Source organism: Clupea harengus, chromosome 23 (genome assembly GCF_900700415.2).
Source record: "Clupea harengus chromosome 23, Ch_v2.0.2, whole genome shotgun sequence".
NCBI lineage: Eukaryota > Metazoa > Chordata > Actinopteri > Clupeiformes > Clupeidae > Clupea > Clupea harengus.
In genome coordinates this window covers 6,627,094-6,654,406 of record NC_045174.1, presented here as the reverse complement: position 1 = coordinate 6,654,406, position 27,313 = coordinate 6,627,094, and the positions used below count along the sequence as shown (strand labels likewise).

Genomic DNA, 27,313 nt, shown 5'->3' with positions numbered 1-27,313 from the left:
ATTAGATCTGGAATACAACATTTAGAGCAATACTGTAAACAAACTACCTTTCAGCAAGGCGATGTGTGATTGTTTCAAGAGGATACTCAGATCAAATACAAACGAGAGTAGAGAAATATTGTGGCCTAGGTAATATCAGAACACAATTTCTGATTTTTAAATACTTTTAAGTGTTTAAGTTAACTTTAGTTCCAGTTAAGTGGCTTTTCCATAAATTGCTTTGCTTGGTAATCAAAGTTGCTTAATCAAGTTAAACTTGCAAACACTCTCAAAACAATCCCTATATCTAAAAAGCCTTAACATTTAAATGTGTCATTCTAGACCAGTCGTTCTCAAAGTGTGGTCCGCCAGTGCCCCGTAATGGTCCGCAACGGCCAAAAGTAAATTATTGCGACATTTCTAACATACAACTCAGAACGAAGAGAACACAGTCAGTAGTAGCCTAATCTATTAAAGAGTTGCCTAATATATTAAAAAGGTCATGGATTGGTGGCTTAAGACAGGGACAATGAAAAGAAAATTAAATGAGAAAGCCTCTGACACAGACAAGGAGAAAGTGCAACGGCGAGATGGCATCATCCCGCCGCGGAGCTGCATTCAAACAGCGTTTTTTTCTCCCACTGCGGAGACAGCAAGATGATAACTATATTCTGTGTTGTGTGATGTTGGATAATAACAACTCTTAATTATGAAAAGTTGACTACTAGGATGGCTATATTAATTCCAGTCGGCTAACCTTCTGTTGGTAGTGAATTACTGCGGTAGCGTGGTCGGTATGCGCATCGTTGTGTTTATTGGTTGTGTTGTGTGATACATTGGCGTGTATGAGTGTGTGATGGGAGTATGAGGCTGTGAGCGAACTATAGTTTGTAACATAACCAAGTCACGCATGGAGCAGGGTTCCAGATGCTTTGCCTAGCGCTTGTCATATCTATAACTAGCCTACCGGTACGTAAAAAAGGAGAGCCCACCCGCGAAAATCATGTGCCGCTAACAATTGTCTGGCGCCAGGTCTGGGTAGGAGGCCTGTTGTTCCGGGGATATACTATTTAGTTAGATGGTCCGCGTGTTTTTTTTTTATTGGCAAAGTGGTCCTTGGTCTGAAAAAGTTTGAGAAACACTGTTCTAGACCACTGACACTCACTGGTATCCCCTGAGATCTTGACCCTTCACACCTACTCACAAAACATCCCGCAGCACTGATGATGCTCCCACTTGATAAATATACATAATGATAGAAATAGCAAAGTGCTACCAGCTGTCAATAGATTTAGCCCAGGCATTATTCATTGACTTTGAATGGGGGAGGGTCTAGAGATGGGGCATTGTATAACCAGCCAATGAAGTTAGATCAAATTAGCTGTTTTGTATGGGTCTGTGGGAATGGCCTGAGTCAGCCAATGAAGTTAGATCAAATGAGCTGTTGTGTATAGGTCTGTGAGAATGGCCCGAGTCGGCCACTAACTAGCCAATGAAGTTAGATCAAATTAACTGTTTTGAATGGGTCTGTGAGAATGGCCCGAGTCGGCCGACCCACGGTGTGGCATGTAGGCTGGTGGAATGGGGTTGTAGGTAGGAACACACGGCGCAGGAGACAGTGGCTTACTTAAAAAATACCTATTTATTTACAAACCAGGGTAATTCAAACCTCAAAACATATAAACCACAAACTGAACAAACTAAAGCCCTAAAACAGACAAGGTACACTCTGTGCTCACAGGTTTCGTCTAGTACCTTGTCCAAGCTTCCTTCCAGCATATTCAGTCTGTCCTCCCATTTGGCTAAATTGGTCCAATTAAAGTTAATTTGACCCCTCCACAGGGGTGGAGGAACCCGGACCCAACCATTCAGGTAGAGGAGTCCAGTCCTTTTCCCCCTTTGGGCCACAGTGAGAAGGGGGAAGGATTCCACCTTCTCACAGGGTCATATGATTTTTTATATATATACCATATATACCATATATATATGGGTCAGAGACTTGACTCATCTTATAGACAGTCTCTTCTCACAAGTCTAGTTCTGTCATATGCACCTTATATGTACATCTATGATGTGTGTGCACATGTAGTATAACATACAACACCTTCATTTAGCCTTACTGTATATGTTCAAATGTATGTATAATCTACAAAGATATCAATCTCCATCAAATTCATGTCTTGTGATTATTGGTTCAACTTAAAGCAAAAGTATAGATTCTAGAGAGAACGTTGAAGTGAACTCTAACTACGATTTCTTCATTTTATTTAGTTAAGTCATGAGGGAAACTAGTAGTATTAAAGTAACACTATGGAGTTTCTGGAGCCGCCAGGTAGGGGGGCTACTTTCTGCTGGACTATTCAGTAACTTATTTGCTGTCTTGCTTTGTCTTGTGTTGCACGTGCATGATGTTTGACTGCGCTAGTTTGTCATAAACAAAGTAAGCAAATTTCAACAGGTTTCGCTAGGTTTAGCTGCTAGCAAGACATCTCGTTAGCGATGTTAGCAAGCTTGTTATAACACGCTTGGACATTGATGCTAGTAATAAGTGCTCTCGCGTCGGCTTTTGTAATGTTATTGTGATAGCTATGTTGGCTAGCTTGCCAACAACGTTCCTAACACAGTCAAACATCAAGCAAGTGCAACACAGGACAAAGCAAGCCAGCAAATAAGTTACTGAATAGTGAAGCAGAAAGTAGCCCCCTACCTGGCGGCTCCAGAAAGTCCATAGTGTTACTTTAAGTAAATAAAAGGTAATTTCTTGAATAAGATATACTTTACCCATAGTTAATTTTATACAGTGAACACAAACATCCAGGCCAACAACTTGGGTGACTATTTAAAAATCCTCACACATTACCAATTACCAGTATATTTGTTCAGACCAGCAAACAGTGGCAGTAGCAGTAAATACATTTTCTTACACAGCTTCTTTTCTTTTCTTCCACTTAAAATACTCATAGGACTATGTTCATTTCTATGCCCTTATGTAGGTGGGGGGCTGCAACAAATTCACTCTTGTTCTTAAACCATTGATGATGCTGATTTTATCCTGTTTTGTTGTCTACAAACACATTATCCCTAAAAGATTTGTCAATTTCAGTAGGTAACAATTATTAAATAATGTATGCAAAGCATGTTAAAAAGTTTTCTATTATGCTTATGTTAATTCATTTTTATTTTATTGTATTATTATAGTTAGTTTTTAATATGTTGGCACTCTGAGATTCTTTTGAATGAAGAGTGCATTACAAATAAAATAAATAATTAATTATTATTATTATTACATCAATATACTCTGGATTGGTTTGGATTGGTTTATTGCACAGGGTTGAAACACTGCAAGGTTTTAGCAGCAGACGCATGCAGTGGGCTTATCCTGAGAGGAATGTGACCTCTTCAGCTCTTGGGTGAATATATGACCAAGTCACTGCGTTCACAAACTAATCCCTGAAGTTCCCTGCTGAAACCATGCTAATCCCAACTGTCCATCTTACCATCCTTCTCATAGTGACTTACAGATAGCAAGGTAGCATCACACTTTATCATCAGAAATATCAGCAAAAGGCCAGTTCATTAGGTGTGTGTCTGAAAATATAAATGGATCCTAGAATAAGCATTTCACTTTCCAAACAACTGTCTTGTGCATATAGTGCAATAAAAGAATTACTGGTGAAATGGTCATCTCCGGCAAGAATTAAAGAAAAAAAAAAAAAAAATGCTCAGTCAGCAGAGACATACATCCTGACAAATAATCCCAGACAAAATGCAGCACAAATGGATCCTAATGGATTTTAAATGACTCCCTTCCAGTGATGTGCAGTGGCACATTAACGCCTGTATTAAAGGGTTTCAGACAACAATGTGCCATCTTGTTTTTATAAGACAGGTGTAGCACCCATATTAGAGCCACTTACGCTCACACACTCACATTCAAAGCTGAATACATGCAAAAAACATAAAAACACGTACGCACACACACACATACACACACACACACACACACACTCACATTCAAAGCTGAATACATGCAAAAACATAAAAACACTTATGCACACACACACACACACACACACACACACACACACACACATTCAAAGCTGAATACATGCAAAAACATAAAAACACTTATACTCGCACACTCACACTCTCTCTCTCTCACACACACACACACACACACACACACACACACACACACACACACACACACACACACACACACACACTCATTCCTGCCTCAGTAGAGTGCATGTCAATACCACAGGGAGTGGACAAGAAAAGAACCAAACATCTTGACTAGTGAAAAGTATGAGTGCACAAAGGGTTGCATCGGTTTAAAAGACACAAATAGAACCTGTGGTGGGTTGTGCTATATAACCTCACGGAAATCAGGCCATATTTCTCCACCTCCGTGAAAGGTGTGTGGGTGAAGAGAGGATGGAAAAGAGAGGGAATAGTTTATCTCACCTACAGAGTTGTGGACGATGATCATTTTAGAGATCTACTGATCCACTTTTTTCCAATTCCAAAACCTGAATTTATTTATTTAGCAATTTATCTGTAGTAACTTATTTTGCATCAAAATCTTCGGACCTTACTTCACCAATGTTCTACTCACACAAATAACCCTTCAATATGCATGCATTGTATCTCTGTGCAAGACGGACAGTGGAATAACCAGTTTTATGTCATGTTTGAACACTATTTACAATTTCACAACTGAACACAAAGCCAAATATCATAATGTGTAATTAGTGCATTTAACTACCAATGAGTAATAGAGTTAGCTGTGTCATGAATGTAATTGTTAAAAGAATGTGCTACATAGGGCTGAACAATTTGGGCAAACTAAACGGGAAAGCAGGGGATGTCTCCCACCAACGGAACACCACATCAACTTTGTCAGGGAGGGCGGAGGAAGAAGAAGCACCTGGCACCAAATGAGAGGGTCATGAAGCAGTGGCAGTGAGTATTACAGACTGGTCATAACTTTATACCACCATCAGGAGGCCTGGAGAACTGGAGCTGCTGAGCTTCAAGGCACCCAGATTAAACAATGTCCAAATCAGACGTGTTTGTTATTAGCTAGCTAGCAGACTCCAGAGTAGTTTTCATCTTCTCGATTCCCCAGTTTATGTTCATTCAGACATCAACATTCTTTTAGGTTTGTTAAAATTAGGTTGGAGATGAAGATTTACAATCACATACAGTAGTTACAATTTTATAATGATTTCACTGATCCACATCCGATACCGTTACTTAATTGATATCTGATCCATTTCATAATGTCAGTATCGGCAACGATACCAATCTATGGAATGGATGGATGCCTCACTATAATTTTGTATCTAGAAAATTGACATTAAACTGAAGTGGCATTTTTGGGGTATGCTTTGGATGACATACTGCACGTGGTAAAGGATTATATAAGGGAGTGCTTAATTTCTACAAAGAATCTAGAGAATAAAAACACTGCGATAAACACTGAGTATGAGAGAGAGAAAGAGAGGGAGAGAGAGAGGCAGAGAGAGAGAGAGAGAGAAAGAAGAACACGGAACACGGTGCACACACTCACATTTCAACACACCAACAAAAACTAGAATTGGGTTCTTTAAGGAATGTTTTTTATGGTGGCTATTTGAAGGTCCATTCCAAGGAGTGGACAAGCGGTGCAGACACAGAGAACCTGCCAAAAGTCGGAGCTTCCCCAGCCTGATAAGCACCAGAAGAAAGCAGACTGTTAATTATTCATTGTGCTGCAGCAGAGCTTAGCCACCTTTTAAAGAGCGCGTGGTGAGAAGTGAAGAGCTGCTCTTCTTTCACTCTCACTCTTCAATGTGCTTTCAGTATACATCCTGCTCTTCAATGTGCTTTCAGTATACTGTACATCCTGCTCTTCAATGTGCTTTCAGTATACTGTACATCCTGCTCTTCAATGTGCTTTCACTCTCACTCTTCAATGTGCTTTCACTCTCACTCTTCAATGTGCTTTCAGTATACATCCTGCTCTTCAATGTGCTTTCAGTATACATCCTGCTCTTCAATGTGCTTTCAGTATACATTCTGCTGTCAAATGCACTATTTCTTCAGAGCCTGTGCTGTTCCCCGATGCTCCAGCTCATCCCTGCCCATCTTTCAGTCTGCCTTGTGCATTCAGTCTCTCTACTCTCTTCCCCTTTCACTTACTCTCCACCAGATATGTTAAGTGCTTTGCCTACGGCCCACATATTAGGGGTTCCTTTTCCCTTCATCAGTGTTTTAGCTGAAAGATATCAGTCAAAGAATTCTGAATACTCTATTCTGACAGCAGAGAATATGCATCTTGCAGAATCAGGTAACACAAGAAAATGTCTGAAATAGAGATGATAGAATAGGAGATTTGTTTATCACTAGCAAGACACGGTGGACATGAACAGTGACAAGAGGCCTAAAAGGACTTTATGTTTAAAATCACAGATGCATGTCTTTCCTCCTATAGAGCAGTCACTGAGAAACTGGCTCTATTCATTATAGTAATCTAGTGTCCATTAAATCTTTGCATGTTGTAATTCTATAGACAGCACCATATACAGTGTCAAGTAAACAGCTATGGATGTATGCGTCACAGAAGTGTGCTATCCTGGTCCTCCCAATGAAGATGGTGTGAAAATGCTATTTTAGCATCCCATTATTTCCAAGTGAACCACTCAAACGCTTTTGCTGTCTGTTTAAATTGCTCCAACATCATGGAAATACAGGGTTGTGTAACAGTGGATGGGCAATAGAAGGACTGGTACTCTTGACACCAAAGAGGGGATGGGTGGAGGGCAGAGGCGTGAGCTGTTCAGAGACCTGTGGGACTCCACGATGAACAATGCAACATCCCATAATCCCATAATCCTAACAAGTAGTGAATCTGTCAACTCTCAATTCCCTGAAGAGCAAAACTGCTAGAGGGTCTGTACATTTAATAAAACATATTGACATTTGCTACCATAATGGGAAACATAACAGCAGATTATCATTTGAATTACTGCCCCATCACTGTTTATAACTATTATGTATAGGCTATTCTATACCTATATCTATAAAATATAAAAAAACAACATCGCCAACTAGATCACCAAAAGACATGAGTTAGCATGCTAGCAAGCCTTTCATCTGAGCCAACTATGTTGTTGTTGGTATTTGTAAGGATCTACCATGGCTTTTCAGTAGTCAGATTGCTAGTTTTTGATCAAAACACCTTACTGCTGCTTTAAAAGAATTCCTTTCACAATTTGTCCCGTGTACATGGCCAGTTATTGGTCATGATATTGACAGACAAACTGCAGCCACTTCCTCCATGTTTCTATTGTCTGTGCTACTTCAGCCTCAATGGCATAGGTGCAGAGCGCAGAAGAGAATGTGATGTGGTTCTAGACTCAGTGTAATCAAGGACACTAGTGATGCATTAGTATGTGTTTGCTGTGTAAGATCAGCTCTCCAGCACAGCGGATCAGAGAAGGATGAGTCTGCGCAGTAGGCAAGCATCAGCAGTGGCTGTGTGGGTGGGTGAGAAAGTGCTTTAACCCTGAACTGCTAGCTCTATGAGTTTGTTACATAACCACACAACGCACAGAGTGAGTGAACTCTCCATGCCTTAGTTATTATCAGAGAGGCATTCCCAGAAAAGAAAGAGAGATTCTCTCCTTCACCGACTAGTTACACACACACACACACACACACACACACACACACACACAAACACGCAAAACACACACACACACAAACAAACACACTCACACACATTTCTACCCCCAGGCACCTTCGCCCACTCTGCCACAGCTATACAAATTTCACCCACCCACACACGCACACACCCCATTTCACACACACACACACACACACACACACACACACACACACACACACACACACACACACACACACACACACACACACACACACACACACACACACACACACACACACACACACACACACACACACACACACACACACACTACCACATATAAGATTTATAGCAGTCTGTGTGCAGGGGATTAGATGTGCATGAAGCATCAGCTAGACTGGCCATCAGTTAGCACCCATCCTCCCACAGGATACTCATAAACTACACAGAGTAGTAATTACTGTTTTAGTGAAGCTCACACATGAAGCCCAAAAAGCCATACATAAAATCAGTGGTAAGGAGGAATGTTTTGACCAGTCTTAAAATGTAATTTACATACACTTAAAAATAATACCTACACAAAACCTATAAATCACCTATAGAAAATTCCCAAGATGCCCATGGCATGACTATGTGTCTCATATCAATACATACTGCATTGTGATGACAGATTACACTATGTCCTACATTCAGTAGAATGACCAAGAATGTGCTTTCCAATCTTCATCATCATTATAATCATCATCAATATCATCCATCAACATGATAATATCATGATAATATCATCACTTGATTGTCTTGACTGAGTCAACATGCCATGCGGTAGCTAGCAAACACTATGTCAAAGGAACCTATGGCTACACACCCAGCTTGTGTGCTTACTCTAGCCCTATGTCATAGGGATACACAAATGTATTTTTTTAGTTGGACGATTCCAATTACCCTGTTTGTATGGTCTGACCTTCCGACACCAATTCTGACTTATTCCATGTAAATTACAGTGTATACAAGCAATGACCATTCCTCCTTTGAAAATAATAATATGGTCACCCATCAACTGGATTGGCCCATCAAAAACATGGGTGCTAATAACTCATTAGGTGTAGCATACCACAGCATGTGTAGCATACCACAGCCTATTTTTCTTAATTAGCTGCAGGAGAGAAACATCTCCTCATGGCTAGCATGTTCCTGTAATAAGTAGAGTGCAGTTTGTATGTTATTCCATATGACTTAGTGAAGCTAGCGCTAACCCTTTCACCCCGAGACAGTTGATTGGCTAACTCTTTGGCACAGCTCCCACTGAAGTCTCTGTCCAAACCTATTGCAGACAGACAGACAGACAGACAGACAGACAGACAGATAGATAGATAGATAGATAGATAGATAGATAGATAGATAGATAGATAGATAGATAGATAGATACTTTATTAATCCCAAGGGAAATTTTAGAAGAACTGACCCCAACGTGAACACGCAACCTTCTCAACTGTGTTGAGTTTCATTGTGATTGTCAGCACATAAAGGGAATAAACTACAAATGCAGGTGGATTCTATTCAGAGGTTATATCTTCATCTATGCATTCCAGCACGTTCAATTGACAGAGCAAGACACAATATTCATCACCTAAAAAGAGAAAATACTTTGTGGCAATCTAGTAAGGATGTACTAGTAAGGATGTACTAAATATAATACATATGATGCAATAAACCATGCAATCCAGAGTGTGTTCATACAGCAATCCTTGAAAATGACATTCAAAATGGTGGTAATGCAACCGGAAAAAGCATCCTTCAAAAGAATGAACCTTTCTGTAGATTTGATTAAAACACATGGGCATACAGTAAGGGCAATCCAGACACAAACTGATGGACAACAGGTGTGCAACAGGTTAGCTGCAATCCAGACACAAACTGATGGACAACAGGTGTGCTAGCAGGTTAGCTGCAATCCAGACACAAATAATAATAATAATCCACTAAAGCTGAGAAGTTAACAAAAAATATTCCACAAGGATAGGTTGATAAATTAACAAAAGCAGAAATAAATAAATAAAGCATTTGAAGCGTATCCCACTCTTCAACAAAAAGGCATATTGAACTAATGTTTACAGTTCAACTCACAATACAGTATACAGTTACATTGCGAATAGCACCAACAGATTCTACAGCATCAGTACGCCTAAGCAGTGCACTGGTTTCAGCCACTTTACCTATAACTGTGTCGTTGCTTATAGACATGAGGATTTCTTTCTCTGTGCACATTAACATGAAAGCCTCCAAGTTGTCCTGACTCAATGAGCTTCGTAGCCTATTCTTCACAAATGTTAAGGTTGAGAAGCTTCTCTCACATGCAACCTGTGCGATGGACAAAGTCAACAGAAACTTATATGCTAACCCAATGACATGATAAGCATCTGTGAGGAGGTTGTGTGAGAGTATTAAATGGACACAAACGGCACAGTTTTTGGGTGATATAAAAAGGCTAATATTTTAATAAAATTTTATATTTAGCTTGCGAATAGGTTGACAACGCTACAACGATATTAACCAACGCTACAACGTTAGCCAAATAGTTACGTTGCTAATCATTAGGCCTATGGCTCTCTTTACCAGTTGCCACTTGTGTTTGTCCTCTTGAAAATAAATCGCTAAGCTTGGCACATTTGGCAGCATTTTAACCTGGCTTTTCAGCCCCTCCTGGCCTCTTCCTCCCATCCATCCTCCCTCACGCGTATCGTTGCGGTAGGGCCGGCCCAGCTACCGGTAGCCTATCTGAGAAAACTTTTTGGAAAAGACGGGCTATGGACCCAACCAACTCTATTTGGGAGGGGAGAACTTCATCGCATGGCACAACCCATGCAGAGGCTGCAGTGTCAGAATGCGGAACGTGTGTAGCCTACTTTAAGAGAAGATGGACTAACGTGACAAATGTCAAAAAATTAAATTCTCGACCGGCCCAAAAGTGAAGAGGCCCACCGGGAACTCTCCCGATTCTCCCGATTACCCACCCCCGGGCCTGGCCGCAATCCAGACACAAACTGATGGACAACAGGTGTGCTAGCAGGTTAGCTGCATAGAGGGAATGTCATACTACTTGTGGCAAGCCGCAAAACTAGGCTTTAAGCCAAAAACTACGCTTGTGGCTGATGCTGCACTGCTTGCTACATAGGGCTAGACTAAAATTGCTTTATGTTGTAAGATAGGGGTGTACTGTACAGCATAGGAGTGGTTGCCATGACACCTTACACAAGAAAAAGGTTTCAAGACAAGGCTACAATCATTCAGAGGTCTCAATCAATCATGCCACTTTTTTTCCTAAAACAGCACTTTCTGCGTAGAAGGGACTAACAGTAGAAAACAAAAGACAGTTAAAGCAAAATCCATAAAGATATGTTCTTCTACAACATGATCTCAAAAGCTTTGTTCAGTTTTCTTGACCGGAATAAAAACACTAAACACACACACAGAGACACAGTGTGGATTGGGCTTCCACTCTACTTGCCTGTAGAAATCACTGGACGGCACTCATTTGACGTTATGCAATCCCTGCTTGGAAAACTTCATGTCAGTTCTCGTACAAGTCAGAAAATTGTCTGCACTGCTTGGTACGCAGGGTAAGGGTAGGAGCAAGGGATGTGGAATCGGTTTAAATACATCCAGAAAGTCCAGCTACTGCACAGCAATATCCTCCAAATGAGGAAGAGCTTTAATAGCTGTTCTGACTTACACTGTACCCTCCAAACACATATAAGAATCCACTCCACCTGCACAGGAGGAGAACCAAAGAGTTTTTTGAGACCATGTCAGAAAAAACTGTCATATTTAGAATATGACTTCACTCTCTGTCCTTCTCCTCTCCAAGGTATACCTCCCTTGTGGTGACTGAGGTGAGTAAAAAGACCATTTATTACCATGTGAGGTGCAGAGAATAGAGTCACTGTAATGAATGTTTTGTCATGACTAAGATGGACCCACATTTTGGATCAAAATGTAGGCTCTGGCTCAGTACTGCACTGGACCAGCTTCAGGACTAACGCTTGCTGCACTCTAGTTGAAGCACAACCTGAGGTTTTGTGGAACTCTTTATGTTATACTTACATTTCAATATGGACAGTACTTCATGCTATGGGCAAAACTAAATAAGTAAATACACACTTCATTTTTAAAGTAAGGGATAACAGCTATTATACGAAATGAATGGATGAGGCAGGCGGAGGCAGACTACTTTCTTTAGTCACAGACAGGGACCACGTTGTAACCAAGTTACAACCAACTATCTAAACACATGGACACTCATGCAATTAATTCCTCTAAAATATTTAAATTGATTGGGAGCCATAATTAAAAGTGGTGTGTGTTAAGAAAGACTTTTTTGGATGACGATCGTATATAGGTGGCAGAGGTACTGATATGGGAAACAACAGTGAAGTTAATGTACACCCTTACAGGTAGCTGTACAGCAATAATGAAATCAAGTTCATATTAAAAGATTTTCATTCTGTTTCAGTTTCCAATTTCCTGAAATGCTCCTGATGTGTACACCCCCCTGATGTGTGCACCATCTAGTGCTAATGGAATGTGCAAGAAGTTGAATTGAATTTCAAGTAACCTGGGTTGCAACATCACTTTTAATACAATGTTATGCAAACCCTTGAATGTTGAGGGAGGCATACAGACTTCCCTATCAGCAGGTTCATTTACATGCATATGATTCTTTGTACTTGCAGTGTACAGTAACATGATAAAGTTGATCTCTCTACCCACATTCAGATGAGGCTGTGTAGATACAATGGTCTTTAGAGGCTGTGCATTTTGTAGTGTGAATACTCAGGGTGTGGCATGCCAATTGGGCTATGCAGTGTGAGCACATCATAATGGGTACCAACAAGTAAACATAGCCTAATGTGTGAGTTGTCACTAAAGAAGAAGACACAAAATGTGCAATATATCTGACTTGTGTGTTTGTGCAAATAGTAGTGTACCTTTGGCACAAGACCAGCGCTTCATCTCCATTAGAGTGCCATGCCAACTGCAACAGTAGATCACAGAAATCCCAAAGATGTGGCCCAACTGTGTGTAACCTCTGAGCATTTATTACCCCACGATTTAATACATCACGCATATTATACATCACAATGTATCGTAATATCACAAAAGCTTCTTAATAGTACAGCTAAAAGTTGTAATTACTTCACATTCATGTTTTTCTAAGAACAGAGGTGTGGTCCTTGGAGTTCTAACATCCAGAACATTCTCAAACAAAGAACATAAAGGCTGGAGATTTGTAAACAGTGCTTAACGGTAGTCTTGCAAGTAAACGTTATTGAAGCAAATATTTTAAAATGTAATGAAATAGTTGGAAAGTACGTCCTTTAATTTGCAAACTCTTGATTTAGCCCTTAGGTAGTATGTATTTCCAAATAGATTTACATTTTGTACCCTTTTAAGCACACTCCTGTCCCAAATAATCTAACAACAATATGTTTTTAAAAACATATTAAGAAATCATTGAAATAAGTTTTATTCAAAGGTAAAGAGTCAATAACAAAAAACACACCACCACAATCTTACAAGTTTTCTCAATCAGTATATTTGTTGCAAACTATCTGATTTAAAATTGCTCCCATCTTACTGTTGCATCACATTACATTTGCAAAGTCCCAAGTTCAGCCCAGATCAGCCCTACCCCACTCCAGGGCCTAATGAGGCTGTCAGACCATTGCCCCGGTCCAGCCTCAGAGATGGAAACACAGGACGTCTGAGGCTTTTACCCCATAGTGGAAAAGCACCACTGCAGAGTAAGGACAATTAAGTTATTCAATGAATTAGATGAAAAGGACTGCACCAGGCATCTTTGATATGACAGCCATCATAACAAAAGAGATTAGTCTACAGAACCCTGTGGTGAATACACACATAAATAATTAAACCAAGATACAAGAGGTAAAAAACATCCAGCATCGTTAAAAATAGTATCACGATCCAATGATGCATTATCTAAATGGTGTTTATATAAGAAACTCCCCGACTTTGGGTTTGCACCGCGCAAAGCCCATAACTGCCTTCATGGCACACAAATCATAGAATGAAGTCAAGGGTACAATATGTGTATGTGCTTTTTTATTTTTTCATGGCAAATGTACACACATCAGTGTCATACTATCTCATTCAAGTGTTAAACAGCCACCTGCTAAAGGCTTGTACTGCTTTCTTACAGTCAACAACCCACAATGGCTCTCCAGTTGTATGGTGTTTGGTTGCCCCACTGAGTTGCAGCATATAGGCCAATGGTGGGTGTTTGGTGTGGGATATAAAGCGCTTTATCTAAAGTGTGCTCCGCCAACTCACATATACCAGAGTGCACTAGAGGAGCTGGTTAGCAAGGCACTAAAATACCCACCTACTTACAGCACTCAACCTTCTATCCTTTCCACTACAAAGACAAAGGGCAAATATGAGAGAACATCCAGGCTTATCCACGGATCTCTCAGCAGTTACTGGACTGTTGGTAATCAGTGACACAATGCTGGAGAGATCAGGTGACATGCACGTGAAAGCCTTCTCACATGTCTGTATTTGCTGATGGCAAATTTGATGACAAATTGTTTATGGATTCAGCCTTGTGCATTACAATGCTTTTTTTCTCATGTTCACAGGCAGTTTTAAGATCTCTGTCAATAATCATTTTATTCTTATCCAAAGATGAGGCATGCTTGCTATTGATGCAGATGTGTTCACTTCACTGCTGCCTCTCTCTGGTGTGATTCCAAAGCAGCCATCTTCAGAGACTGAGAAAGATGATGCAGCTAAAGGGCTGCAACACAACACTACACCATACTGAACCTACACCAATACTACACCAACACAATACTACACCAATACTACACCAACACAATACTACACCATACAGAACCTACACCATACTGAACCCACACCAAACACCAACACAACACTACACCATACACCAATACTACACCATACTGAATCTACACCATACACCAACACAACACTACACCATACTGAATCTACACCATACACCAATACTACACTACACCAAACACCAACACTACACCATACTGAATCTACACCATACACCAATACTACACTACACCATACACCAATACTACACCATACTGAATCTACACCATACACCAACACTACACCATACTGAATCTACACCATACACCAATACTACACCATACTGAATCTACACCATACACCAATACTACACCATACTGAATCTACACCATACACCAACACTACACCATACTGAATCTACACCATACACCAACACTACACCATACTGAATCTACACCATACACCAATACACCAACACTACACCATACTGAATCTACACCATACACCAACACTACACCATACTGAATCTACACCATACACCAACATTACACCATACTGAACCTACACCAACACTACACCATACACCAACACTACACCATACTGAACCTACACCAACACTACACCATACTGAACCTACAAGAAGAACAATGGAACACAGCAAGGGCACCAAGGTGCGGTTGCCCAATGTATTTGTATTTATAAAAGACTATTCACTGAGTTTTTTGTTGCTGTGTTTGTAAGATATTTGGTAGTTCTTTGAACGGAAGCCGCTGCATTCTTGAATTTATCTTTTTGATTAATTCATCAAGAATTGCTGATGTTTTTCTTCACTGTGTTTGTTAGATAGACAATAAACACTGACGATAGACACCTCCATCCTGTAAGTAGGCTATTATTTGGAATCGAAAGTAGGCAATTCAATGTCAAAACAAACAAACAAACTTAACCCTCAACCTTAACCCTAGCTTTCTTCATTAGAGAAAGGAATGTGTGCCATTTGAATTATTTCTGTAAAACAAGAACAAGGAGACACAATGTGTGTGACCTCTTACACAGTCCCGGCTGTGTACATGGGCATCAAACATGGTGGCTTGGACCAGAACATACACTACTCTATCCACTCCACATGTTGAGTTTGGAGCACAGAGGGGAAGAAGGGTGTTATTTGATTGGCTGTCGACCTCAAACATCAACTACCTTTCGCCAGGATCGCTTACTCTACCTTTACTATATGGGCCTAATAAATATGCATCCAAGGAAGCTACATAAGATTTTAGGAATTTAAAATGTATAAAGGAGAGCGAAAAGAGTAGAAGTGAAGGAAAACATGTCTTTACCACTTATGCATGGCCAATCATTTATAATCTTTATGATAATTTCACAACCAAATCAATACCAACAATTACTGATAAGCGCCTTCTATTTTTATGAATGTCATATAGACATTGAAGATATTATCACTATATATATGATGAATGCAATTGTTTGTGCCTCAAACATTTTTGATCAGACACACCCAAACAGGATGTTACCCTTCCCTCAAAGGCTCAAAAAGCTGTGCCTATTGCATGAAGTTACCAAATGAATTATCTGTAATAGCTAATGAAATTGACTTTACATGATGCTCTTGCTCTATTTCACATTAGAACTCACGTTGCCCATCTCTTAAATTAGGGCCCATAGCCATCCACTTCAGATACTATGATAATTAAATTACTATAACACAATAACGGACTATGGTTGTGGACTTCCTGAAGAAGGTAACAATGAATGTATCAATACAATTTCAACTTATTACAATTACAATTTCAACCTAATAATAAATCAGAATGAAGAACAGGCCAATAAATGTGAAAGGTGGGAACAAAAATACATTCATCCTCTCTAAAGTCTTTCTTCTGTTTACATCAGAGAGCAATTCTAACAGGAAAAATTCAATAGAGGTAGACTTGGCTGGGGTCATCCTGGTTCCCTTCAATCAATGATCGATTGACCTGCTTCCTCATGCTGTACAAGTTGGCCTTCATATGTTCAAAGAAACCCTTTCACAGCATGACAAAGAGAGAGGAAAGAGGAACCATAAATGACTCCCAGTGTGTATATACGACACGGCCATCCTCTGAAAATGACTGAGCGGTGTTATGTTGGTTTTGATATAAATGATTTGAATTTTCACGTTTGATTCACTTTGCAACACACACACACACACACACACACACACACACACACAGAGACTCACACACACAGACTCACACACACAGCTAAGCAGAGGAAATTACATATTACCATGTCTACCAGAATGCAACTCTACTGGATTTCTTACACATAAGAATATGATCCTTTTTGGAAGATGCACTCAAATCTAGCTACACAAAATACCGTACAAAAAGGTCAGCTGGTTAATATTGATTATATACAGGTATGTAATGAGATATAATGTTCTTATCTCTTTTTAATTTATTTAACAATCTTCTTGAATCAGGCACTCCTTCACTGGGTAAATCAACAAAAGATCTGACTTCCATAGTTCTGTGACCATTTGTACTCCTGGTACAGGACCAGATCCCCAAAAGGTCAACATCTATTTGCTCATCCTCTATTTATTTATTTATTTATTTAATCCAACCCCAAAGGTCCATTTCAAAGCATGTTGCTCATCAAAGTGTTACACATGCAGAGTTCAGCTTGTTTCCACCAAGACATGGGCCACATCTCTAACAGTGCCCTAGCCATGCAGTAAACCAGTTCTTCACCGCACACAAGCCTCAAAGACCACCTCTAGCACCTGTGCATTATATTACTAGGGTACCATTTCAGATGCATCCCATTATCCTCAGGCATTGGAACAGCTGGAAAAAGATGAACACACTTTCTTGATCAACCCACTAAAATAGGTGAATGCTAAAACAAAAAAAAACAACAACTCTATGCTAATTACAACTCCCATCTCTGTTCTACTGGTGGAACAATGTTAACAAAAGTAAAGGGTAAAAATACCAAAAAAATACTTTGCACAATAAACTATATGGATAACAACTGCTCAAAGCTGCTGCAAATAATTTCAATTAATTTCCGGAATAATTAAGCTTAAAGGGGGCATCAGTGATCCTGAAGAAATATTGTTGATATTTGAACTCAACAGCCAAACAAATACACCCCTCCTGCTTCAGAAGCCTACACTCAAAACAATATGCTACACTTAATGCTTCAAGACTGAGAATAAAATAAGACTCTTGGCTTCATCACTTCCATCCAATGAGAGACACTTGTTTATCATGAATGTGTGCCTACAATGAAAATCTTTTAATTTGTTAATGGTTATGTACATGTATGTTTTTCAAAAATATATCAACAACTATTAAATTAAATTTGCATGGCGCCAAAACAAAAAAAATAGTCTCTGGGCGTTGTATACTATAATTGTACAAGGTGTGTAAAGTATACGGTTTCAAATCGTATTGTGCAATACGAAATCTTCGATCCAGTACACACGTATAGATAGTAATAAAGTAGTCAACTTACACTATGCATTATTATAGACTAAGAACTGTAGAACACAAATACAGGTATGCATTTCACCGTTTTTTTATTTACCAATAGCACACTGATTCTTTCTAAATTCATGAAGAAATCTATAAGGGATTTTAGATAATATGGTGGCTGCAGGCTTATTAATTGTGTAAGCATGCACACTATTGCTCTTCTTAAGTTCTATCTTTATTCTTATTCCACCCGTTTCTGCTCCTAGCGCTTTAGAGAAATCAATACGATTATATATAGAATTATTTATTTCTAGCAGTTTCGACCTCTTGCTCTGCTCATGATGTAAACATGCACAAACATCCCCGTCATTACATGAACCATAGCATGCACTTTATTCTGTAGTTTTGTATTGAAAAAAGAAAAGGTTTACTTGAACAGATACCCTTTCTAGATATGTAGACGGTGGGGGTCAGAGGGTTAGGTTAGGGGGCCCATGGTAGAAACGCCCCTGTTCTGGGAAGACCTGCCCCTACTACACCCTCCGACTGGCTCTGACCCTGATATTCTTCTTCATTGAATGCAGGTGGGGAAATGTGTGCGTGTGTGTGTGTGAGTGTGTGCGAGTACCTGTAGTCCCCCACAACTTTAAAACATACTGGTGATTTACATGTGTATGGGAATTGATAAAAAAAGGGAACGCTTGTAAAGGTGTAGAAAATGTAGTTCAAGTTTCAGTTTCTTTGCATCTGAAGGTAGAGGTAATCCAGAAGTTTCCCTTTAAAGGTTTGCACTCTATCTTTCATTTAAATCATGCCATTGAGTTCACATCTGATATCAGAGATGTTCCAGTATGTGACATACCATGGTAATACATGTGGTACATGTTATTGGTGCTACAGTTGTTAACATGAGCGCAAAGCTACCTTCCATTTCAACCATGCCATTACATTTACATATCTAACCGTCATCAGAGATTTTCCTGTATTTGACAAGCCTTCCACTGAACAATACACAATCAATGGGACTGCATGAGTTTGCATGCTTTTGTAACTTACAATCACTGCATACCCGCTATGCCCTCATAACATACGTATTGGACCTAACAATTCAACCGACTTCATAGATACTCATCTGCTGTATTTTTTCAAATAAATGAAGAAACCATCAACACTTTATTATTTACAGCCTACATTCCTGCTGATGTTTTGCTTGTGTAAATTCAACCTGTCAGGGTAATGTCTTCGATAACAAACAACTTACTTACTTACTAACATAGTAAGGCATGCCAGCTAACATAAGTTAGCTGGTAACAACCTACGACAGAGCACTAACGTTAGTTTGTGTCCACATGTCTACTCATAACATTTCCTTTTACACACAGCTAACCTACATAACATCAAACTATTTGGCATTGAGAAAGTCAAACCAGTTGAGGCGTAGACAAGCTTGTTAAATGCAGTCAGAAGATGTTACGTGGCGGAAACAATGCAAGCTGTATCCCAACAACACATCGCTTATCAATACACAAAACATAATCAGCTCAGCGACAGGCCAGGCAGCCCTATACAACCACTTTTGGGAAAAGATCTCAGTCTGAGATGAGGTACTAATAGTTTCATTAACAAAATGTTTATTAGCCATTCAATAAGCTGCAATATCAGTGTTTCCACCGTTTGCAACATTTTTATTCCACAACCAGCACACACAGATAGGCATAACCTGCAAAGTAACCAGCTGGAAGGTTACACTAACCTGTAGGCCTACCATTCCATCTTACATCAGTCAGCTTAGACTATTTATTTACACATTTTGAACATAGCCTACCTGTTATGCTAAGGATAGGCAGCAGGTTGCCTCAACATTAAACATCCTATTCTCCCAAGTTAACAAGGACATGTATGGGGAGCTTCCTCCTGTAGGCCTAGACTGAATTTGCCAAACTATGCTTAAGATTACGTTCTGTCTTTTTAATTATTATGGATATGAACAAAGATCTCATCTGAAATCGTTTCCACACACCACATAATTGTATGTTTTCCCATTTGAATGAGTGTCACATCTGCCGTGAAACAAAAGTATTACTATTGAGGTCACATACCAACACTCATCCCCAGTAACACACACACGCACAATAAATCGGTAATAGAGGATTTCATACACCATCTTTTCTCTTCCACTGAAATTGGTTAAATGGTTTACTTGAAAGAGTTAATAATTGAACCATATTTCTTAAATTACAAAAACTTTCCTTTAGACACGTACCTCTTGGGGGAAAATCAATGTCTATCAAATACAAAAGCACCAAATATGCTCAGCATACACCATAGACCATCAGACTCATTCTCTATGATGAAGGTTTCTTCAGTTTCTCAGTGCATTATTGAATTATTTTGCTACATCCAATCAAATGTTCAGATTTTTCAACAGTGAGACTGTTTTGTCCTTACCTTCATTTACATTTATCAGCAAACTCAGTGATATTGACCACATTGATTGATTTCAAAGTAATCTAAGCATTATTGGTAGTCTTTACACTTAAAGCATGGACGATGGGTAGAGTTAGTCTTTTAACACTTTCCACATTGAACTTAATTTACTCTGGCCTTGCCTTGATCTGGGTCACTTACGTAGCTTATTGCACACAATAAATGAAGACTGACAAGTCATTTTGACTACAGTTCCATTATTCATAATGCCTGCTATGTGCTGTTTGCTCATGTGTTCCAGATTAAATGATATTCAGTATTACGGCTGAACAATCTGTCATTTGCTGGGCAAGAGTTAGCGATCCTCTGCTGCTGTTGAGCAATCCCACTTTGCACTTCTGCCCATTTTGGCACTGTTACGAGTTTGCCATTGTTAACAATGGAAAGCTAGACAAATGCTTAACACACACCCGTGGGTGACACACTCCTGCATTTGTTGAACATCATCAAATGATAAGAGTGCCAGTAAAAATATGGAGTGGCTGGTAAAAGTTGAACATGTACCAAGTATTGTGGCTGATAGACCAAAAAGTTAGTTTGCACACCTGCTCACATCCATAATAGATGATGCCTTATGTGGACTGTAAAGTGTAAAGGGCTGTATAGAAAAAGACAACAGAATTAGTAAGCTCAACACTCATTTTGTCGTGTTAAAACCATATTGAATTGAGAGGCTACTGTATCGAACCATATCAAATCATGAAATTTGTGTATCATTACACCCCTAATATATACTGTGAATAAAACTGTCAGATTTAGAAGATTTTCACAGGATTTTCCTGATAATCAAGATGGGGGACCTTCACCAAAAAATGTCTATGACATGACCTTCATTTGTTCATAATCCTTATTTGACAGAGTGTGTTTATCTCCAATTCACCCCAAAATGCTGGTGTGAGAGCTGCTAGTATGCTAAGCGCTCTTTCCATCACTGGCTGACACTGACAGAGACCTGTAGCTGGCCCAGACACTTCAATACCTGCAGGGCTTCAGGAGGCTAAAGACGCCTGCAGTCCATTTTAAACACATCACATTTGCATGACAGTAATCAGCTCAGATCAGATCAGGTGGGGCCAGACTAGCCCAAACTATGACTTGACATGGTCCTTATAGCTCATATACTCTTTCTAGACTGCTGGGGGAAGTGGTATATAATTGTGTGTGTGTGGGGGGGGGGGGGGGGGGGGTATCCCTTGGAAGCCCTCGTGCTGCAGTGGCAATTGCATGAGCTCCTATCATTCTCAGTGTCCAACAAGAATAACAATAAACCTTTAAGTCACTTAGACATGCTCCCCTTTTTCAGCAATTCATATGAAAGTTGTCCTCAAGAATATACCAATTCATATGAAAGTTAAAGATGTCCTCAAGAATATACCCACAACATGCCTAAAGAACAGGCTGAATTGTGTGTGTGACAGAACCTTGACTTCAGTCCCATGAGCCAACGTAAGCTGGGTGCGGAAATGCCTACACATAGCCTACAGCTCAGGCACTATGCAGATAATGGCATAATTACTTATTTTCACAGTGATCAAATATACTGACTGCATGTCAATACATCAGTCAATAATTCAGGATTTATTGGATTATGCAGCAATAGGGGTTATTCATTTCAACTCATAGGCCACAGAAGATACCAGACCACAAATAATCCTGTCCTTGTGTTTAAGATGAAACAACACGTTTCCTTCAGAGTAAAATGGGTTCAACTTCACAGCATCATCAGTGGCACATAAAACCTAAAGTCATCCTAGATCTGTGGTAATGATGTAACAGGGCACTGCAGCGAGACTGAGAGTGAGAGTGAGGAAGGGAGAAAGAGCACCACTGTGCTCTAACAACAGTGATGGATCAAAGTCACGCTGCAGTGCTACAGCTCTTCCTAACAGTAGTTCCATCCTCATTCCTTTTAACTGCAAAGTATATCAGACAGCCATTGCAGTAGGCCCACTATCTCTATCAAGGAAAAAAGGATTCTCCTCTCCTGCCAAAGGATCATCAGTGACTACCAGAGGGCCACAAGTGGAGACGAATGTGATAGGAAATACAACAGCTTCTAGGGCCAGTAGATACTTGCCCTGACCTAATGGTACAGATTTTTGTAGAACTGATGTAACCTAATCTAAATCAAAACATCATCATGTAGGCTACTTGCATATTCATATTATAGGCTAATGTTAACAACATCCTACCTCAATAGTAGACTATCATTATTTTACCCATTCGGCATGTCCAACAGACCTCGAGTTGCCAAGTTTATTGATTAGAGCATCTCGTCCCACAGCATTTGTTTACTAGGCCTAAACACAGCTTGCACAAAAAATGCTGTGAATAAGTCTTGACTTTTAACCTTGAGCTGTACTGTGAAATGTTAGGCTACGTCTTTACCAAGCGTATGACAATCAGTTTAGTTGGTCTCAGGTGTGTTGGACTATGTAGGCTATAGGCGGGTTTCACACATTTGTTAAACATAATAACCCTGTAATTTGAGTTACATTTAGGAAAATAATCACATAAATGATGGTCATCCTGATTAACAGCAACAGTTTATTTCCACGCGACCACAGGCTACGATAGGGTGCAACAAACGTAGCAAGAATGTGAAATCACTAATTGAGTTTTCATTCGAACTCATATCCTGACATCTCGTGAATCTAGCCTTTTGGATCGCAGGTTTCAATCCTTTTTTTGTTCCACGATCTTGCTGGAAAGGAGACGTAGGAAGCTATCGATTTACGTTGGAATTCTGCATTAGCACTAATGGTGCAAAATCGGCGGAGGGAGGGGTGCAGTTATGAAATGGCCACTGCAATTTGACCACTATTATCCGATCTGCTGTTCAAACTTCTTGCAAATGTTTGGAAAGAATCAATCAATTTTGTTTGCATACATACATATTTGCAAGAACTGTTAAACGATGAGATGTCAACAACAAAAAAAATTCTCAAGCAGTCAACCATCAATACCATAACAGACTGCGGTTGCGGGAACTGCGGCGGCAGAACGACAGTTAGCCAAACCACTCATTCTTATGTCATCACTTTATACGCTATTCATCAGGCTGCAGTCAAATTAATGATATTCTGAACGAGTTCAATTGCAATCTAGGGTTCAAACGGACACTAAATTCACGCTGTGCACGGGGGTAAATCTGCAGTAGCGTGCTGTTCTGGATTTTAGGACCGACGCAATGCAAACGGTTGAAGCAGTCTCGAACCGGATAGCTATTTCACCAGTGCAGATGCAGTATTTACCCTACCAGTATTTACTCTAAACCAAACTGCATCTTATCGAGGTTTGGCAGTGTGGTTAAACCTCAATTTAAGCGTTAAGCAGCAGACAAGAAATCCACTGCCACAATGTTCACCTAGTCAACAATACAGGGCATCCTCGTCTGCAAGAAAATCCTTTTATTTGACTGTCGTGCCAATAGTAAAGAACACGCAATGACACGTTAAAGCGTCTGAGTCTGTTAAAACGACTCCCGCAACATCCAACAATAACTTAGAGGCGAAGAGGCAGGTGACAGAAAAGCCAGCGGCAACTCCCTTGCCTGGACAGTTTATTGAGCAACGCATGATGCTGCAGGATGCGGCTGCTATAACACTTCTCACATATCAATTAATTTGGCTATCGCCGGTACTTACGGTTCGCAAAAACTGAATTTCATCTTCGCCTTCTCCCCCTTCAGCCATGGTTAGCCGTGGATAGGAGCCTACACCCGAACAGAGTCGACTCTGAGGTGGCAGTCAAAATGTTATAGTAATGTAGGCAACATCTCCTGTCGCCCGCTTATTGGGTGGATGGGACTATCAAAGGGAGGAGTTGTGCAGGTGTATGTGGGTGGGCTGCTGAACAGTAACCCAAACGCACATCTCCCTCTTCTGGAAAAAAGCTGAAATCAAGCTTGTTGCAACACCTGAAGAAAGCGGAATGTAAACTGTAGGCTAACCCAAACGCACTACTCCCTCTTCTGGAAAAAAAAAAGATGAAATCAAGCTTGTTGCAACACCTGAAGAAAGCTGAATGTAAACTGAAGGCTAACCCAAACGCACTACTCCCTCTTCTGGAAAAAAAAAGATGAAATCAAGCTTGTTGCAACACCTGAAGTAGACGAGTGCATACGATAAACATTCGTAGACACTTCTATACATTTTAAAAACAGGCCTACAAAAACAGCCAAGTTAAAATGTAGGCCTAGATATCATGTAAAACACTAAAATAAATTTGAATTTAGACTATGCTACCAACACTGAGTGTAGACTCAGATGTGGCAAGAGAAAATGTACATATTTGCACGCAATTATTGTTGATTGGTTAAAATAAAAAATCATAAAATAGCGGCAAATGGCGGTCAGAGGTTTCAAGCCCAAAGTTCTTGGCGCACTAATGTTATATTTTATAGGCAAATATTACTGGGATAGTATTTTGAAATGGTTCTTCCTTTTATGGTGAGTATTTTGTGACACATTACAACACAAGACACGATTAAAACATCCACCACCGCAAGTTCGTGGTCAACCCTATGCATCATAAACCAAATACCAGCACCCCGCCCCCGTCCAAATTCATGTTGGGACTTCCTAAAAGTGAGTGTGCAGTCAGTGTTCCAACATCGTATGTATGTACTGGAGTAGAAGTATACATTTTATAAAGTAAAAGTGAAGTCCAGATACTCCCAAAAAATACTTAAGTACTGTAATGAAGTATTCATCACATGACACAACTGGTACGAGCACATCAAGTTTTCACCATAGGCTTCATATGGGCCACACTCTAAATTCAGCTGGTTCATATCTTTGAACCTGTTTGATGAATGAAAATTCGTCCAATAACCTTTTTTACCCAGTTCATTCCTGTTGAAGAAAAACATATTTTTTTCTTAAATTGAGCTTTAATGTGTGTGTGCAGTTTTTAGTGGCATCCAGAGGTGAGGCTGCTGAATTACATCCAGCTGAATACCCTTTAGAAGTGTGTGCGAGCCATCAAATGTCATAAAATATCAAAAAGCCCTCTCTCTAACCAGTGTTTTGGTTTGTTTGTTTTTTGTTCTGTAGAAACATGGCGGCGTAACATGGCAGACTCCATGGAGGAGGACTCGCTCCCTATGTAGATACAAAGGCTCATTCTAAGATAACAAAAACACAACAATTCATAGTTACAGGTCATTTATACACTAATAAAAACATAGAGGGGTGACAGTGGTACAGGATGTAGAGAAGTCGTTTAGTAATCAGAAGGTTACTAGTTCGATTCCCTGTCGAAGCGTCCTTGAGCAAGACACTGAACCCCTAATTGCTCCTGATGTGCAGTGTGCCATCAGTGTAAATGTAAAAATGTGTATACATCCTTGTAAGTCGCTTTGGATAAAAGCGTCTGCTAAATGACGTAATGTAATGTAAATGTAATAATTATGATTCTAAAAATTGATGCCACTACACAACTACACTGCACTGCACTGCAAAACTACACACTACCGGTATACATTTAAACTATAGAAATGTTTTACAACAAGAGAGTTGTAACAAAGATAAGGCGCCAGATGACTTGGACACATTCTGAAGCCTGAGTGGTTAAAGATCAAGTGACATGTGGAGCTGAATGACATTCGGAAGCCGTTTCAAAAGCCAACACAGTGTCGAAATGTCTGTTTCAAGCTTCCCATTACTATCAAATAGCTTCTATAGGACATTAGGAATGGGCCTACCAAATTTCACACGGATCATTCAATCTTTCATTCACGCTGCTGAAATTTGATTGCTGTAGGCAGCCATTTTGGTTGAGTGAGCCAATTTGCACTTCAGGACATGTGAACAAATGTAGCCAATTATAAACACACCCACTTCAAACTCATACGCTGAGTAGTTCTTGAAATATTGCACATTTTGGTGTACATCCAAAAAATGTCTGAATGCATCAGGTTTCTTGAAGTTTGGATCACATCATGTCTTTGAAACGGTTTGACAAATCAACATTTATATTGAAGAGTTGGAACAAGTAAGGTTTTGATGGTAAGAAGTAAATAAGATTCAATGTGGTTCTCAAGATATGCACCAAAATATACATTTATTCAATCCATTGCCTCCTACAGGAAGAGATGTGTCATTTTAAGGCATGAGTCATTTTTATCATGAAATCGATGTCAAAATTTGGTGTAACTGACTTACTGTCTTTATGAAACATTCTGTATGTATACAAATATATACATGAATCATTACGTTTGTACAGCACTGTACATAATCAGGGACCTGTACCTTGACCAATGCCGAAGGCACTATGTTAAACTAGAGGTAGGCACTATGTTAATGCTATGGTATTTGTATACGAATACCACATGCAGTAGAAGAGATGGAGATAGGACCAGAGATTCTCCATGACAATACTCAATTAAAGCACAGTTAACTGAAATGTTTTGTAAAAAAACCAGTGAGATTCTTTTCGTGTTAAAGAGACATAAATCAGATTTGATAAAAGAAATGATTTAAATTGCTCCTCTGATCCTGAGGAAGTCCTGAGGATTGTGTAAACACTGGAAAGAGGGGACCCTTGAACCACGGCAGCAGGTGTGGATCAATCCGTCTCATAGCCGATGATGGGGCCCAACCAGCGTTCCACTTCAGCCTCTGGTGTGCTTTTCCTCTTGGCATAGTCTTCAACCTAAACAAAATAAAAAGACTCAAGAGATCTACGTGGTTTTTGACTTCAGGCTAACGCCTGGTTTACAGTCTATCCAAATATAAATAACGCAGAACCAGTTCATCAAAGCCCTACAGCAGTTTCTAAATCTTAATTCATCCTACATTTGGTCAGGAAGCTGTTCAAATATATATGCCCGTTTGAAGGGACCGGC

General features: G+C 39.8%; 2 protein-coding genes across 12 annotated transcripts in view; both read right to left on the bottom strand.

The window, feature by feature from the left end:
• ryr2a (ryanodine receptor 2a (cardiac)) overlaps positions 1-24,364 on the bottom strand; it is a 117,890-nt gene extending 93,526 nt beyond the window's left edge. For 7 of the 10 annotated variants that reach the window (XM_031560940.2, XM_031560939.2, XM_031560948.2 and 4 more), the window contains exon 1: positions 24,111-24,363. In XM_031560940.2, coding sequence (XP_031416800.1) covers positions 24,111-24,158 — 48 coding nt within the window. In that variant the 5' untranslated portion in view covers positions 24,159-24,363. Of the gene's footprint in view, positions 1-24,110 lie in introns of all 10 variants that reach the window. The other 3 variants (XM_031560938.2, XM_031560942.2, XM_031560944.2) reach the window with 1 other exon arrangement.
• Positions 24,365-26,512: 2,148 nt separating this feature from the next.
• mtr (5-methyltetrahydrofolate-homocysteine methyltransferase) overlaps positions 26,513-27,313 on the bottom strand; it is a 31,147-nt gene continuing 30,346 nt past the window's right edge. For both annotated transcript variants that reach the window (XM_012814643.3, XM_031561727.2), the window contains exon 33: positions 26,513-27,120. In XM_012814643.3, coding sequence (XP_012670097.1) covers positions 27,034-27,120 — 87 coding nt within the window. In that variant the 3' untranslated portion in view covers positions 26,513-27,033. The remainder of the gene's footprint in view (positions 27,121-27,313) is intronic.